At 37.2% G+C, this 16,405-nt stretch overlaps 1 protein-coding gene across 1 annotated transcript in view; it reads right to left on the reverse strand.

Annotated features, from left to right (window-relative positions):
* PCLO (piccolo presynaptic cytomatrix protein) overlaps nucleotides 1-16,405 on the reverse strand; it is a 368,745-nt gene that overhangs the window by 121,125 nt on the left and 231,215 nt on the right. The window contains exon 10 of the mRNA XM_075081514.1: nucleotides 5,173-5,298. Coding sequence (XP_074937615.1) covers nucleotides 5,173-5,298 — 126 coding nt within the window. The remainder of the gene's footprint in view (nucleotides 1-5,172; nucleotides 5,299-16,405) is intronic.

Here is a 16,405-nt window from a genome sequence, read left to right on the forward strand (position 1 = left end):
AATACTCAAGATATTTTTCTCCAGTTAATGCAGACTGCATGTTCAGGAAATAAAGAGCTGTGGTAATGACGCTTGGACCTATATAGAAGAGCTGTGGGTTTTTCTTCTCTGCCTTCAAAGAAATCTCTCAGTATACATTCCTCTACCGTGAAGCCTGAGGCTAGGGGATGCTTGAAGCTGGCTAGTTCAGAAGCCAAAGTCCACACCAGGGGTGAGAGCTGTAGAGCATTCTGGTTAAGGCAGACTTCTGACAGTGCTTCCTGGGTTTGCCTCCTTCTTCAGAGAACTGCAGGTGGGGAGCTTGGCTGCTCTCTGATGTTCATGGAGGTAATCCAAATAGGTCTTTGCTCCATTCTACTATCACATTCTGGTTTGGGTGGAAAACGTTTTCCACTGGTCTAGAAGTGTCCCTCTTTTGCCAGTAACAGCATGATGTTTTGGTACACACTGTCATCTCATGTGTCAGTCCTGATGTGAAAAGCTGTGTGGTGGCAAGCAGGGAACAACATGTTTCTTCCTATATTGACTTAATATCTGTGAAGAAGTGTTCTCTTTCACGCTGTGGCCATGGTCCATGGCTTCAAGAGATAATAAGGTGTGCCATCTCATGACGGTCCAAGGGAAAGCTCTTAGTTTCAATCTGAGGAATGAGTCTAATGCTTCTTTGGTCTCATATTAGGGCATTAAGGAGAGAGGGAGAGAGATGTGCACCAAAGGTCTTCTTAGAAAAGGAAATTGTGACACTTGAATATGTTAGACATTCTAAAGAAGAAGGAAGAGTGACTAAATAGGGATAAGAGGAATGGAAAAACTTCAGTTTTATTTCCCTAAAGGCATCTTCAGGAAGTTCTGAGACTGCAGTTTTCTAAAAATGAAAGAGAGCTCTGACATTCCCAGTAGAGACCCACTCATTCAAAATGCTGTCCTGAGGGGAACCAGCCATGCGGCCTGGAGAACTTCCAGCACAATTAAAGGCAACCAACCAATTTGGAAAACTCACCATCTGCATCTTAGCAGTTGAATCCAAGTCTAAAAGATACTCAGTACATTTAAGACCTCATCATCAATCTTCAGAATTTGATGCTGAGGACACTGATGTGGTTTTATTTACTCCTGGTACCCACCATCAGGCTGCAGGTGGCTCTTAGAGATCCTTCATGGTGGTTTGAGGAGCAATGTTTCTTGCGTCCTAAGGGGTGTAGTTATTCATCTAGATCAAAACAAGTGCCTAAGGATTGGACTGAGGGGCAGGGCGCCACTAACTACCACAGAACTCTCAAATGGTAGTGCATTTTTCTTCTCTGACCTACTTAATAGCTTTAATGGAACATTATCTTTCATTGTCTGTATGTATATCAGGTATTTTTTCTCACAATATTATTGGACCAGCTTCCTGATAGGGAAGTTTAAAATATCCCTGTGTGTTGAATATTTTTTAAAAAATAATAAAATGCAAAATGTAACTGAATTGAATAGCATGTCTCTTTGCTAGCACAGACTGTTTATATACTAAAATTCTACAGTGAAGGTCTGTGACTCATAAGGTAGGTGGCATTCTCCTATGTTAAACAAGAAATGTTACATTGCTGTATTTGCTATAAAACAGAATCTGGGGGTGTTATTTCAGTATTTTTAATAAGAAGAGTTTTTGTCTTCACTATATATGATTTTCTTATTCCTAAGTTTGGGAAGATATTCTTTAAATGAGACATACATGTTAAAAGTAAACATGGACCCATAGAGCCTTGGACAAGTTAACAAAAATCTGATCAGTGTCATGGTTGCTGTTGGGTGGTGTGTCAGCAAAGGCCGTAAGAGCACCACAAATGAAGTTCACCATTAGCTTTTAGACCATGCAGGCTCCTCAGAATTGCCAGGAGACTGGAAAGTGAGGGAATCTCTTCATCTTGGTGAGTGTCAGCTGGCTTAAGCACTGCAACACAGTATGCCTGGCTGATTAAAAACTTGGAGCAGACACCTGTGGTTCACCAGCTCCCAGGATCTCCAGTCAGCCTCCTGAAACGGTCCAATGAGAAGACCCGAATGCTGAGAGCATCCAGCAAATTTGTAACAGTCGGTAACACACATTAATATTTTATTTCTGCTCTTAAGGTTCTTCTGTTTCTGAAAAATGCTGGCAGCATGAAGTGCCATTCTCCTAGTAGATTTACCAGGTGGAATATCACTGAACTGTTCCTGTCAACACGAGAGGGAGCACAGACACATCTATCAAATTGACACAGTCCCTGCACTTGATGAGCTCAGTGGAATGAGCCTTCCACCTCCAGTTTTTGTAATGCCAATGAGTGATGAATCAGAGATATTTTTGACATCTGAAAGCAATTCAAGGTGAGAGAACCAAGACGGCTGGTATTTGCTAGTCAGAACTATAAATAAACTTCTCAGCACTAAGACTCCTCCAAAGCTATTTAAATAGTCTAAAATTTTATGGATTGCTATTCCCTAAGGAAAGGAATGCTACCTGTATTTTAAAGTGTGTAATTTCTTCATAGATGCAGTCATGCAGGCAGCAGGTAGAACTTCACCTTCCTTCATAACTATAGTAAATCGATACTTGTTCCTTATGCTTTTGATAGGAATTTCAGACCTGACCCAATGTTTTCTGGTTTTAGAATTAGAGGAATTAATTAAGCTGATGGGATTTTTTGCAGTGAATCATGTTCTTCGGCTAATGAGTCAAGATATTAGCTTGCAGTGACATTAGTATATGGTTAGTTGATGACTAGGTATATACTCTAATTTGAAGCTGCGTAGCATTTCAGCAAAGTGACTCATGATTACTATACAAATTATTAATATTCAACTGTCATTTACGGATAATGACATATAAAGTTTTCTGTATGTGATGTGAGAGACAGCAAACAACTTGAAAAATAAATGAAGGCTAGTCTCTATTTTCACACACAAAAATATCAGCAATATTGGTAACATGAGTAGTTTGGCTGGATTTACACAGATCAGTATGAGAATGATTGAAGACCTCAATGGATTTTGGTACTTCTGAAGAGCAGAGATTAAATGAGCATCAGCCATATTTTCACTAAAATAAACAAACAAAACCAAGAGTGAAATAGCCAAATATTCTTTGTTGATCTATGATAGACATCTAAAATAATGTAGAAAATAAACTAGATATAAAGGCAAGGCAAGATTTTAAAGGTAAATGACAGCAAGGGGATGCGTTTGTCTTGTATGCTACGGTAACAGTACATTCTGCAGAGAGCATTCAGAGAGCATTTTTTCTCTCTGACAGAACATTAAGCACATCAATAGTCCACACAATGTCCCACAATATGTTTTACAAATTCTACAGATTAAGGATAGTGATTTTAATGGAATTGATTTATGCCAACATACCCACATCTAGAATACTTTTATAAAGGTCAGATAAGAAACATGATTATCATATGATGGGTGAATAAAATAAAGAAATAAATGTTTTGCTATCCTGTTCATCTTTCTACAAAATACGAATAAACCTTCAAAATACATTACATGATCAGACAGAAAAGCAAACTGCCATGTCTGAACCTCTGCTGTAGTTATTATAAATCCAAGATGGTTTTGATCAGTGCTAAAATATACCTATATGGTGAGTGAAGAACTTTAAACCTTAATTTCAAGAAAAGTTCCTGACAAAAGAAACTAAAAGACTGGAGATAATTCCAAGCAATAATTGTTCATCCTCTTTCTTGAAATGTCCAGTCTCAGGGACAGACTGAATAACCACATTCTTCTCTTTACCTGCTTAGTACTGAAACAACGCATGATCTAGCACAGCTATGAAAGACCTAGTCTTTTGTATGGAGGGAATCAAAACAAATACTCACTTCAAAGCACAATAAATTAAGCTTAATTCTTTCATAATTTCTGTGCAATAAATAACACTATTCTGTCATTTGATGAATGAAATATTATCTATTAAATATGCATGACAGAATCAACTCTATAGGGAAAAAAGGAAGATATTTTTGTTGCTACATCATTTCTTCGCTTAAACTTTAAATTGACATCGATATCAGTGTATGTGCACCTTTTATATATTTCTTAGAAATATTGGTGAAGAATCCACCAAGGATGTAAAAAGCAGCAGGAAAAACATGAACGCAGGTGACATTGTTTTGTAATACCCTCAACATACTTAAATTATTCTTTGTGAATACATTCTTTAATCAATTTGCTCAGCTTTTCTATCTGCAAAGTACTTTTGATTTAGTTTTGCCTTCTGCTGCATGTTTACCAGTCAGAAAACTTATGTGAATTGAATTCTGCCTAGAAGAACTATTTTTCCTGCTTATCTTCCTTCTTTCGTAATTTTTTTTTCTGGTTATCTGCTTTTATTAAAGAAACAAAAATAATTAGGTGAATTAATTAGAAACAAATGTGTTATACTTTTGCCCATGGATAAATTGGCATTTAAGGTACATACAGATATTTACATGAAAAAAAGGAAATAGAAAACAGTTATACAGAGAAGGGACCATTCATGGTCAATTAAATGAGAAAGACACTCCCAGTTCTTGAAACAGAAGTGTACGGTAGATTAAATCAGTTGCTGGTCTGTAGATGCTTCTTTTTCTCTGTTGCCTATTGAGGCAGGTTGGATGACTATCTTAAACTGGAAAACTAAAGTTAGGTCAGATAAATTCAGACAAGTCTGATTTTAGGGAATTTCAAAAAAAGTTAGTGTGTGTAGCTGAGAGACAACCGGATCTGTGATCCCTTTTACCTGTGCAACTAAGAAATGTAAGTAAACCCAAACATAGGTACCTAGGTGATCAAGCCAGGTTAAAGATCTTCAAAATCGCATGTCCATGATAGATGGTGGTGATATACGTCCATGATATACAGTTGGACTCTAGCCATATTGTCTTACCCCCACTACAGAGAGTCTGTTGGCATATGTTACTGAAGACATGCCATAATACTGCTCATCATGGCAATTCTCTGTGGCTACAGAAGTCATAAAATGACTTTCTACCAGTCCTTTTCTGCTTTAAGACTCATGGAGGTTTAAAGGGGCTCTCTGATGCCCCTCACTCCTTGCACAACATTACTCCTGTTGTGCAACAGAAAATGTGTATTACAAATAATTCTACCAAAGTCCCAACTCTCTCGTGGTTCCATTTTTTGATAATGCGTTTCTCTTACCCTCTGTTAGCTTCCCCGTCTGCTCTGCGTTGCCCCCAGGCAAAATCTTGGCAATGTAAGCTCCAGTTTCCCCACTGCTTCCTGGAATTTCTTTCCCACCTACAATTCGGATTCCCAGTCCGTTGCCTGTGATCAAAAGAAAGAGAAAACTTTAAATAGAGATGAAGCAATGAATAATTCACTGGAAAGAAAGGAAGAGAACAACTCATCAGAGGGTAGTGAAGGATGTCACCAATAACTTCTGGCTATGGTTGGAAGATTAAGGTTAACTGCAGTCCCATCCACCACTTCCCCAAAGACTTAACTTTGGGGAAACACATTTCAGCATAGTAAAAGATCTTGAGTAACTACTGCAGGAATGATATCACACAAATGGCTATTTCACTAAAAATTGCATTGCAGCCAATCCTACCTTCTTCCGACAGCCTTACTGTGCTGCAGACGGACTATTTGCACGGCAAACCTATTTCAAGCAAACCATAATTTGCAGTATTAGTTAAATTGCGAGAAATCCATGTGAAGTGCCAATTCAACGGGTAGCTTTATCATATGTCTAAAACATGCATACAGTTTAGCTGAAAAATTACAGTAGCTGAGCTTTTAGAATCACATAAATATAGAGACAAGCAGAGAATATTGAGCTCTAGCAGCAAAGCATGTACATTTACATGAATCTGTGTTTGGCAGATGCTAATGTTTTCCTTTAACATTTGCTTTTAATTGTCATCTTTTACATCAAAAGATGTACAAATTATCAGAATGGAAAAACCTTAAAACCGGTCTGTGTAAAGCATCATCAAACGTAACATATTTTCTCCCTTTTTTAAAAATTGCAAAGATGAAAACATTTTGATCACTCTGATTATTCTAGCTAGAGAGAAGCCGATCACTAATCTCCCTCATGTATAGAACAATGAGAGTGAAAACAAAAGCTTAAAAAATAGTCTCATAAAGCTAATCTTATGCATTGCCAATTTTTCATCCTATCTTGCTTTTTAAAAAAAATATTTCCCATACAGGAAAAACAAATTCCTTCTCTGAAGAAAAAGAAAATTTCATCTGAGATGATCCACACTTTGATCTGGGAATGCAAAGGCTGATTTTCCTACCTTTACTGTAATGGTTAAATAATTAATTTTCAATTTATTAATTTAATAAGCCAAACCTGCTGAGTAATTAGACTAATAGGCTATAGGAAGCTCACCACACAATCTCATTGCAAAGCTTTATCTTTCTAGATTAAGGCTTTTCCTTGTAATGCTGTTACTGTTTGATAAGTCAGCCCTGAGTTTGTTTTAGAAGCAAGATTTCCACATTGAGTTTCTGGCCAAAGAAGTTTCCACTACTTTTTCTATCCCAGTTTAGCTAAATCTATATTCTTTGTGCCTCAGCTTTCCTCAAAATTGCGTATTAGACATTTTCCAAACGAGCATTTTCTTTTCTCTCAGAAGATGCCTGGTGTTCAGATACATTCATGGATCCTGCAGAGCACAATATAAACTTAAGGAAGTTGTGACTAGACTCATGACTTAAAGGGTTTAGCAGGAATTGCTTAACATGGAAACAGCTCGTTCCACCACTGCAAGCCCATAACAAAATGGTGTATCCCTCTAATACGCTGATAAAACAGGTGGGTGAGAGCAACCAAGGCAAACTAATGGTGAGGAATTAAAAGGAAGTATATGAGGATTGTTCTTACAGCTAGTGTAGTATTTAATGCACCGAGATGAATGGGCTGCTACATAAATCAAGCAGTATGCATTGCTGGAGCACACAAGAAGTTCAGTCACACAACTAGTGGTGAGGACTGGTGGCACCTCAGATGACAGGTACAGATCAGTCTTGGGGAGATGGTATAATTCCAGTAGATCTACATTTTGTGACGTAATATAGCACAATTTCAGTGGGGATTCAGTGACCAGACGACCACTGGTAATGTGCTACCAGTATATGGAACTTTGAGTGAATTATTTCAGAGTGGGCTGATAGCCAAGGATGAGTTTCAGGGGTAAATAGCCTGGGAATTAGCCATGATATGGCTGAGGGCTAGTGTATGATAAATGGTATGGTAGACCTTGACTTTTTACAAAGGATGATCAACACTCTTTGCAAACCAAATCTTGTACTGTTTATCCACTGTAGTGTGTAACAGGAGAAATCGATTTTGGTGTAGTACTACTGGGAGTACGGGCAGGAGTTTTTTCTGCATATGTTGAATATAATTCACCTCTAGAGTATATTTATGTCCAACTTTGAGATAAGGTTCAGATCTGTCATATAAACCCATTTCAGAGACTGTATTTTTGTTTTACCTATGTGATGATTTTTAGTCTTGATACTTTCAGAACAGATAAGAGGTTTAGGGAATATGTAAACTCAATCCTGTGACAACATGAACAATAACTCTGTAAATTACAACTGTACAAAGATTTGACATGGCAAGAATGTCTTCTCGAGTTTACTTTGTTTTTTGTCCAGTGCAACTTTGCCAGTTTAAAAGCCCACTATGAAATGCTGTGCAGGCATGTCTAAGTATCTTCAGTAGTTGTGAATACTCAGATGACAGCATGAAATTTGCTAGTGAGTTCCTTGAAATTTTTGCTAATAATTTTAGCTAATTCGGCCCCTCTCTATACATTTGTCTTCTTTTTGTAATTTGAAGACCTGAGCAACATCTTTAAGAAAATCAGCTTCTTGTAAGACTTTACACCCGGGACTGTAAAGTAATGCAAATTTAATATAAAAGAATGAACATCTTTTTAAGCCTCATTTTGGTTCTGATGAGTGAAGAGTTGTCTTTCTCTCTTTTAACAGCAAATAAAGAATCGGAAGAATATAAATATTTCAGCTTGAGGGGGATCCTATAAAAGCAAAATGTAGAGGGACCCATATAATCATATAATAAAACAACACCACCTAAATACACACGCTAATTAAAGGCATGGGGAATATAATTAAATTTCTGCTACAAGATATATCCATTGTGGTAGTTAATATTCCTTTAATTATAAACTTGGTATGAATGATAATTGGTTAACTAAACATAGTGCTTTTCGGCTGGTTTCTAACACAAATGATTTGATACACAAAAAAGATGCTGTGTTTTAAACAACAGCTACACCAGCACTCTGGGACTGTTCTCTGGGAGATTCTAAGATTATTTTTATTGAGGGGGTCATTTTTCAGTGTAATTGGAATGAACTGCATAGTTATTTTAAATTAATCACCTTATTTCAGTGCAAAATTTAAATTTAGCAGTGGTAAATTTTTTTTCCTGACTTGATAGGGAAAGCAAACCCACCATTCCAAGGATGGGTCTAAATGTCCTAACAAAAGTTGAAAATACAGTCTTTAGAAAGTAGGTACCTCATTGCATAAAGCGAATATGTAACCCTATAAAAGCATTTAAATATTAGTCCAGCCTTAGGACTTAGAAATTCATGTGGGCTGCTTTGCACATTTTTCAGAGGACTTCTGATCAAACACTACTAACAGACTAATACGTTGCAGATCTGAGGCTCACAACTGGGAACTATTAAGTTCAGCAAATCCAATAAGCAACTATTCTTTGTATACAACACACACACAAAGAAACACACAGGAACTTGCTCTTAACCCACACAGTCAACGTATGGTCTTTTCAACCTATCAGTAGGACTGGACACTTTTCATCACATAGGGGAGTAACTCTACGGGGTCAGAGTTTTCTCATGATACACTATACTAGTATCTCTACCTCTTATGGCTTAATTGTAACAGCATGGCAGAGGGGTGGTTTGCTATATAAATGGGTGTACAAGACACTTGATTTCAGAGGCAATTCTCTGGATACCTATGCTAGGTAACTTTGACATCATGGCTGACGTATTGGTTCTGTTTTTGCAAATCTAAGGTGTTTGTCCGTATTACTGTTAATAAAATGAGTTATTTTCCATGCTAATATATAAATATTTTTATTCCTAGACACTTTGAAAAGGCTCATGATTTTATATTTGCAGGTTTTAGAGTCAAAGGTTTGACTGACATTATGGATTAAGTAGGAGCATGCTTGCTAAGGGACAACGACGGGGGTGTGTGTATATGTGTTTGCACATGTTCTTGTTGCTGGACAAACTGGGGGTATTTAATCTGATCTGTTTGCACTAAATTAGAAAATTATAGTTCATTTTTATTATGTTGCAAAAACACAACTAGAAGAAATATTTTTACTTAAATTACAAAACATTAAATTTCTGGCAGTCCATGCTCTGTTCTGGCTGACAAATAAATATTGCTTGGATGTTCCTGTATTTTCTCATGTGAAGATGGAATTTCAAACCTGTGTATACTGTAGCTATTGAAAATTTTGAGTTTACTACTTCCATTTGCAACGACATTGCTAAATTTATCAGCTTGAATGAAGATAGCTTAAAAATATCATCAATCATGTGCTTTCTCAGATCTCATTTTCCCTTGTTTTTTTATTTTTTAAAAATATTTTAGTCTTAATTTCCATCTCTCAGACTATTTTGATATAACTAGACATTCATTTTTCAATTTTAGATTTTCAGATTAATGAGCTACTGTTTTCTTCCTTAGAAGACACAGGACTAGTTAACCATCAGAAAGCGAATCACTGTGCTTTGAATAAGACAGGGCACCTTTCTGAGCTCTTGGTATTGATTTCTATGGAAAATATCTTCAGGAAAACACCTCTTCAAAGGGAATTTTACACATTTAAGATCCAATCCTTTTTAGGATGCTTCAAAGCTAGAAGATTGCTAATTAATTGCAACTGTTTTTACTGATCTCCCAAAGCTGTGATCCTACTTTCCTGTCTAATCTTAACTACAGCCTGCAGGCTAAGCAATAAAAGCCCCCCAAAACCCTCACAACCCAAAACATAAATGCTGAACTTCAACAAGACAGATCAGACAACTAAACTGGGTTTATACTTTGATAAACAAACATGGATAATATACAAACTTAGAAGCTTTAATGATGATCTCAAATGTCTAATAAATGAAGAGTTACTTTTGAGACAAATCCATACTTAGAGAAAAATATTAATAAAATTGAATGGTCAATAGTGTTTTTTGCCTTTTGGCAGTTAAGCTAATCTGTGACTTTGAAAAGGACATCTCACTTGTCATTTCACCTTTTCCAGACATCACAGACTGTTTCAGTGACACATATTCATTATATATACACATATACATATATATATAAATGTATATTTGAGTAGAGACCAACACTTGATGCTAATAAATTCTGTCACTGGTGACCGGGCAAGCATCAGTACAAAAGTATTTTAAAAATTCATCATTCTCTTTTCCTTAATTCCACCATTAGGTAGCTTGCATCCAATTAGACTTATTTATTCTGAACTTGCGTAGCTCAGTGTATCTCAGACCGCTATGAAATTGTATCCCCTTGTGCATTTTGTAGTGTCACAGTAGCAGCACAGCAGGAAGACTAGAAACATGACTCAGTTGATGCACAATAATTTATTTTGCTGGAGTAGGCTGACCATAACCCGAGCTCTGCAATTACAATTTGGTCATTTTTCTCCATTATGGAGATAATAAAGATCAGATTGCTGCCAATCTGTCGCTGTTGCTCTGGTCACAGGGAAGTACATGAAATCTTTTTACTACTTAGCTGAGCAGCTCCACTACACCATTAGTGTATAAACAGCCTAGATTTCCTGGAACTATTTCAGCATCTAAGCAATGATTAGACTTGCCTTTCCAAACAAATGTCAGTAATCCCTTACATAAATTACAGGTTAAAAAAAAAAGCAAAAAAAGAGCAGAGGAAAACTGAGTAATTCAAGGCACATCAGGCTTTTGCTGATGCTGGTGGTCCTGCCTTTACACAAAGGTGCAAATTCCAGGGGTGTTTTCTCTTATAATAGCAAATAGAATTTCAGCACCAAATGCAGGGACTAATATTGTTTAAGTCCCATACAGTAGCCACAACTTCAAGACGGGCATGAGAATGCAGGCACGTGACCCAGAAGCTCTGTGCAAACATTCATGTGCTAACTCAAACAACTATCTCCTCTGGGCTAATTTTTCAAACTATAAAACTATTTGCCTGTCTAATTAGATAAGCAAAGGAAGTAAAGAAGCAATTAAAATGTACAACAGATTTTCAGTAATCACGCATGTGTTTCTGCGAATTGGTATAGGAAACTGTAAGTATGAGCGTCAGCAGCAACCTGACTCTTGTCATAGTTCGAAATAGAGCTATGTGAGTTTTTAAACAGACTTTTAGGTGACTGAATTTTTAAGAAAAATATTTTTAAAATGTTACTGATTTGGATTTCTAAGAGCATAAGAGCATACCCTTCAATATGGTAGTTGAAAATCACTATTTCTGTAAAACCGTGGTCATTTCACCACCTTTGGATATTATATGCTTTGAAGTTGAAACTATACAGAAGTAAAATGGGAAAAATTGAAATGGGCTTAAACTGCAAAATGCAGATGAGGGCTACCACACATGCCTATGAGTAGTTTGAAATGGAGGATATGTTTAAATCTCAAAATAATGATGAAGTGTTGTGTTTCAGATCCATGAGCCAATGCACAGACGTACCACTGAGGGAATAAAAAAATCAAGTCCAAATACATTTTTCTTCACTTTCTAACAATACTTTAAAACAAATCATAACCAGAAGGCTGAATCATAGCAAGGAATCACAGGGGTGACCTTTTTTGGAAAAGGTCCAATGGTAGCAATTAGAAAAATGCATGAGGATAAAGAGTGAAAATGAAGCATTAAGCATGAGAGCTTTTGCAATGTGCCAGAATGCCATGCTATAGCAACAAGAATGTATCAATCAAATCAAACAATACGAAGGCTTCCAACTCTATTTGGCTGCGAACAGAGACAGAACATACCTTCCTCCTGTGTTTATTTAGTAGACATTATCTCCCGATTCCTCCTCCAACCTTATCTAGACCAGACATATGCTAGGGTGCTGGTAGGCCCTTATCTGCCAGAACAATTTTATACCACATTCCATTGTCTGTATGAAACAATTGTCAGCCACAGAAAAAACAATGGCAACTTATTTTTGGAAAGTTCAGGCTTAAAAGTCCCATGAAGAAATGCAAGCTATTTATTTAGATATCATAGTTGTGATAAAGCAATCTGTAAAGTCTGGAGAACAGACGGAAAGGAAACATGACAAGCAAACAAAACCAAGTTAGATTAGGCACTTGGAAAGCAGCAGGAAAAGTATCCAGGCTAAATTTTTATTTTCAATATTATTCCCGTGCAATTCTCTGGAATACATAACACAATTATCCATATCAGAGCTTGGTTGTCTAGATAGGTACAACATTTTTAAGACTGCTCAGGAAAATTGTTTTGCTGCTTTCTAATGAAGTTAGCTTAAATGAAGTTGTTTCCTAGAAACATGATTAAGCCTTCTCAGTTATTGCACTTCTTGGCCATTGGCAAGTAAAGCATAAAATATACATGAAGCCAAATTCTGAGCTGATGAAAATCAGATATATTCCAGTTGTTTTAATAGAACAGCATTGATTTATATCTGCTGCAAATCTGTTTCATGCTGATTTGCACACTGGTTATCATCCTGAAGGATCATAAAGTCTTTTACAAATTAGCATCTTGGAGCACTTATCACATCTACTTGAAAACAAGATGTAGGTCTCTTCTTTTTGTATAGCTGTCACATCAGAATCTATGATGTCATCTATGGCAGACTGTAGCTTTAAGTCTCTAAAACACCTGTAGCACTGAGATTGATCTGTGTTTACTGGTAGACACTAATGGCTCAGTAGATGCCACTGACTGACAGCTGAAGTTAACTGTTTAAAATGTTAGTTTTGAACTGTCCCATCTGTATCAGCTTTGATGTTTAAGAAACAGCAACAGAATTAATGTAAATATAATAGGATATAATATTATACAATATGTAAGACATGTGGATGTATATGCTGGCTATAATATAATGCACAAAGAAAAACCTTTAGGAAAAGAGTAGTTCCCCATTAAATGCGAAGAAGCAAACATTGCTTTGCAAAGAGGCTGAACCACAGATGATTGGAAGCTGTGAGAATATTGCACTGTGTTTACCCTGGCCTTATATTCTTAAATACCTTCTGTCAGAGCCACGATGAAGGGCTAAATAAACTTTATGACTGACCTAGTAAGACTGTTCCTGTGTTTAATAAATTTGGGAATATTTTGCTATCTTCAATAAACAGTGATGTTTATTACACCTGCTAAAAATCTTGTCCAGGGTGTTGCATAGACTTGTCCACCATAGAGTCATGCTAAGAAAGAAGCAAGAAACACATTCCTTTCCTTCATTTTGCATTACTTCTCCAGTAATCATTGTGCTGATATTTGGGGAGCACAAAGGCTGTATCTATCATAAATTCTTTTTATGAAGCTGGTAAACTGGAGGACAGGCTTAAGGGGAAACAGAATCACACAGAATCACAGGCTGGAAGGGACCTCAGGGATCATCTAGTCCAACCTTTCTAGGAAGAGCAGAGTCTAAACAAGATGGCCCAGCACCCTGTCCAGACGACTCTTGAAGGTGTCCAGTGTGGCCAAGTCAACCACTTCCCTGGGGAGATTATTCCAATGGTGACTGTCCTCACTGTGAAAAATTTCCCTCTCGTGTCCAATCGGAATCTCCCCAAGAGCAACTTGTGTCCATCCCCCTTGTCCTCTCCATGGGACTCCATGTAAAAAGGGAGTCTCCATCTGCTTTGTAGCTACCCCTTAAGTCTCTAAGCTACCCTCTAATCCTCCCTTTCTCAAGGCTGAACAAACCCAGTTCTCCCAGCCTATCCTCATATAGCAGCTTCCCAGTCCTCTGATCATCTTGGTGGCCCTTCTCTGGACCCCTTCCAGCCTGTCCACATCCTTTTTGTACAGCGGGGACCAGAACTGCACACAGTGCTCCAGGTGTGGCCTGACAAGCGCTGAGTAGAGTGGGATAATGACTTCTTTATCTCTGCTGGCGATGCCCTTTTTGATGCAACCCAGCACCCTGTTGGCCTTCTTGGCCGCAGCAGCCACTGTTTGCTCATGTTGAGCTTCCTGTCCGCCAGCACCACCAGGTCCCTTTCCACAGACTGGTCTCCAGCCAGGTGGATCCTAGTCTGTGCTGCTGGCCTGTATTAGCAAATAATAGTTCAGTCCTAGCTGAATGCAATGATGTTTATTAGCAGTTATCTTAACATGTTGAACCAAAACTTCAAACCATTTGGTTTTATTTAGCTATTTTAGAATAAGATCTCCTGCTTTTGAAGCTATCTATATTTTGTTAAGAAAATACCAAGAAAACGTCTGAGGATTTAGCATGTAGGTTCTCTCCACTATGACTTTGTGCACTGATCTTGTGTTACAGATTTTGTGTAATGTCCTGGTATTATAGGTTCATACAAACTGTTGACAGGTGTTAATTTATTTATGTAATTAATCAACCTCATCAACCTTTTTTTTTTTAATAAACTTCTTAGAGCAGAGCAAATCTGCCTGATATTTGTGCAACTGTGTGTTGGCAAGAGTTAAACAGAAGCTGCTGCACTCTAGCATTTCCTTTGGGACAGGAGACACCATGGGGATTGTACACGCCATGGGGAACATTGACATCTCATGGTCAACGTTTTGAGGAATCTGTAGGAGAGGTGATACTTCCTGTGCTTAACAGCCACCCAGCAAAGCCTTGGCACAGTAGATTATTCCTCTTGAAGGAAAACCAAAGGACTATTTCACCCAAATGACTCTTCTACACAAAGGAATCAACTGACACAGTGCTGCATGGCTATCTGTCATGAACGGGGAAGAATTTATGGAATTATAAATTGTAAAATATCAACAAATCTTCCAAAGCAAGTAATACCTGCAATAATTTAAGTCTCTGTAAAAAACTCTTATTTTTTCTTCTTTTTCTCAAAGAGAAAGACAGTATCTGGTTTTGGTGTATAATTCATTAAAAACATGTAATAGTCATAAAAATTACCAAAAAAAAAAAAAAAAAGTGAAGGAATTGTAATTCCTCCTTTGAAGTTGTTAAACTTCAAATTATCTTTTGACTCATTGCTTGGAAAACATCCTAAGCTGGCAAGAGCAGAGCCAGGATCTTGTGGTTTATTCTCAGAAGCGGTATCACAGAGCAGCTGTCAGACTGTCCCCAGGAAGGGTTGTGTCGCCATTTGACAGTTCATGTCTTACAACCATCCAGTCCGTGGATACAGGCTAACTTTGTGTTTGGAAACAGGGAACTGTCCATAGGACACTTGTTGGGACCTTCAGTTCATTGCACATGCTCTTTCCCTGATGACATCAGTCACTACTGACTGAGGTTAGTAACTATCCAACGTCTCACCTAAGTTGGGTTTAAACTCATATCTTTAAGTAATGAAGTGCCTTACTTCTGTTGTACCCAGCTTAGGCTGGTAATAAAATAAGAATTACAACAACAACAACAACAAAAAACAGAAAGAAGGAAGTAACATAGAAAAGTAACTTTTCCATATTTTAAAGAGGGGGAGCTGACAAAATTATTTTTAGTTGTTTTTCTTTTTTTAAAGAATAGGCATAAATCTCACAAGACTTGGTATGTCTCATCTTACTTGTGATATACTCATTTTATGTCTCACACAAAATGAATATTTCTTATAGCTCGACTACTGCAAAAGAAGTAGTACATGAATTAAGCACATAGCAATTTACTAGTCAGCTTGCTGTTTGTTGAAATTAACCCTTCAAAATGCAGGGTTTTTTGTGACAGGGATAAAGGTAATTTATTTACCTGCATAGCTTGTTCCTTTAAACACTGCAGTCTTCACTTCTGGATCAAGAGAATGATATGATAAGAAGGTGTCAAATGAGGGAAATTTTCAGCCTTTTCTGAGAAAATGGTAATTTCTCAAGCCAATGACTACTGCTGCCCAAAACATCAACAAGCAGCAAAATAAAAACATTTTTTTTTACAGAAAGTAAAAAAGACAATTTCTGATCTAACATGCAAATTAGCATTTTGTTTGATTATCTTAAACTTTTGCCTCCTTAGCTGTATCTCTTTTAGAAAAATGTGTATTGTAGTGAATATGGGTGGCTGATTTTTTTTTTTTGGTGTGGGGAGGAAATTCATGCAGTTTTGAGGTGCCTATCCTCAGACAGCTTTGCCTTCATCAGCCTTGACTGTCTAATGTCAGCTTCACTCCCTTTCTTGATGAACAGATTTCTTGAGGAAAGA

Source organism: Phalacrocorax aristotelis, chromosome 1 (assembly GCF_949628215.1).
Source record: "Phalacrocorax aristotelis chromosome 1, bGulAri2.1, whole genome shotgun sequence".
NCBI classification, from domain to species: domain Eukaryota; kingdom Metazoa; phylum Chordata; class Aves; order Suliformes; family Phalacrocoracidae; genus Phalacrocorax; species Phalacrocorax aristotelis.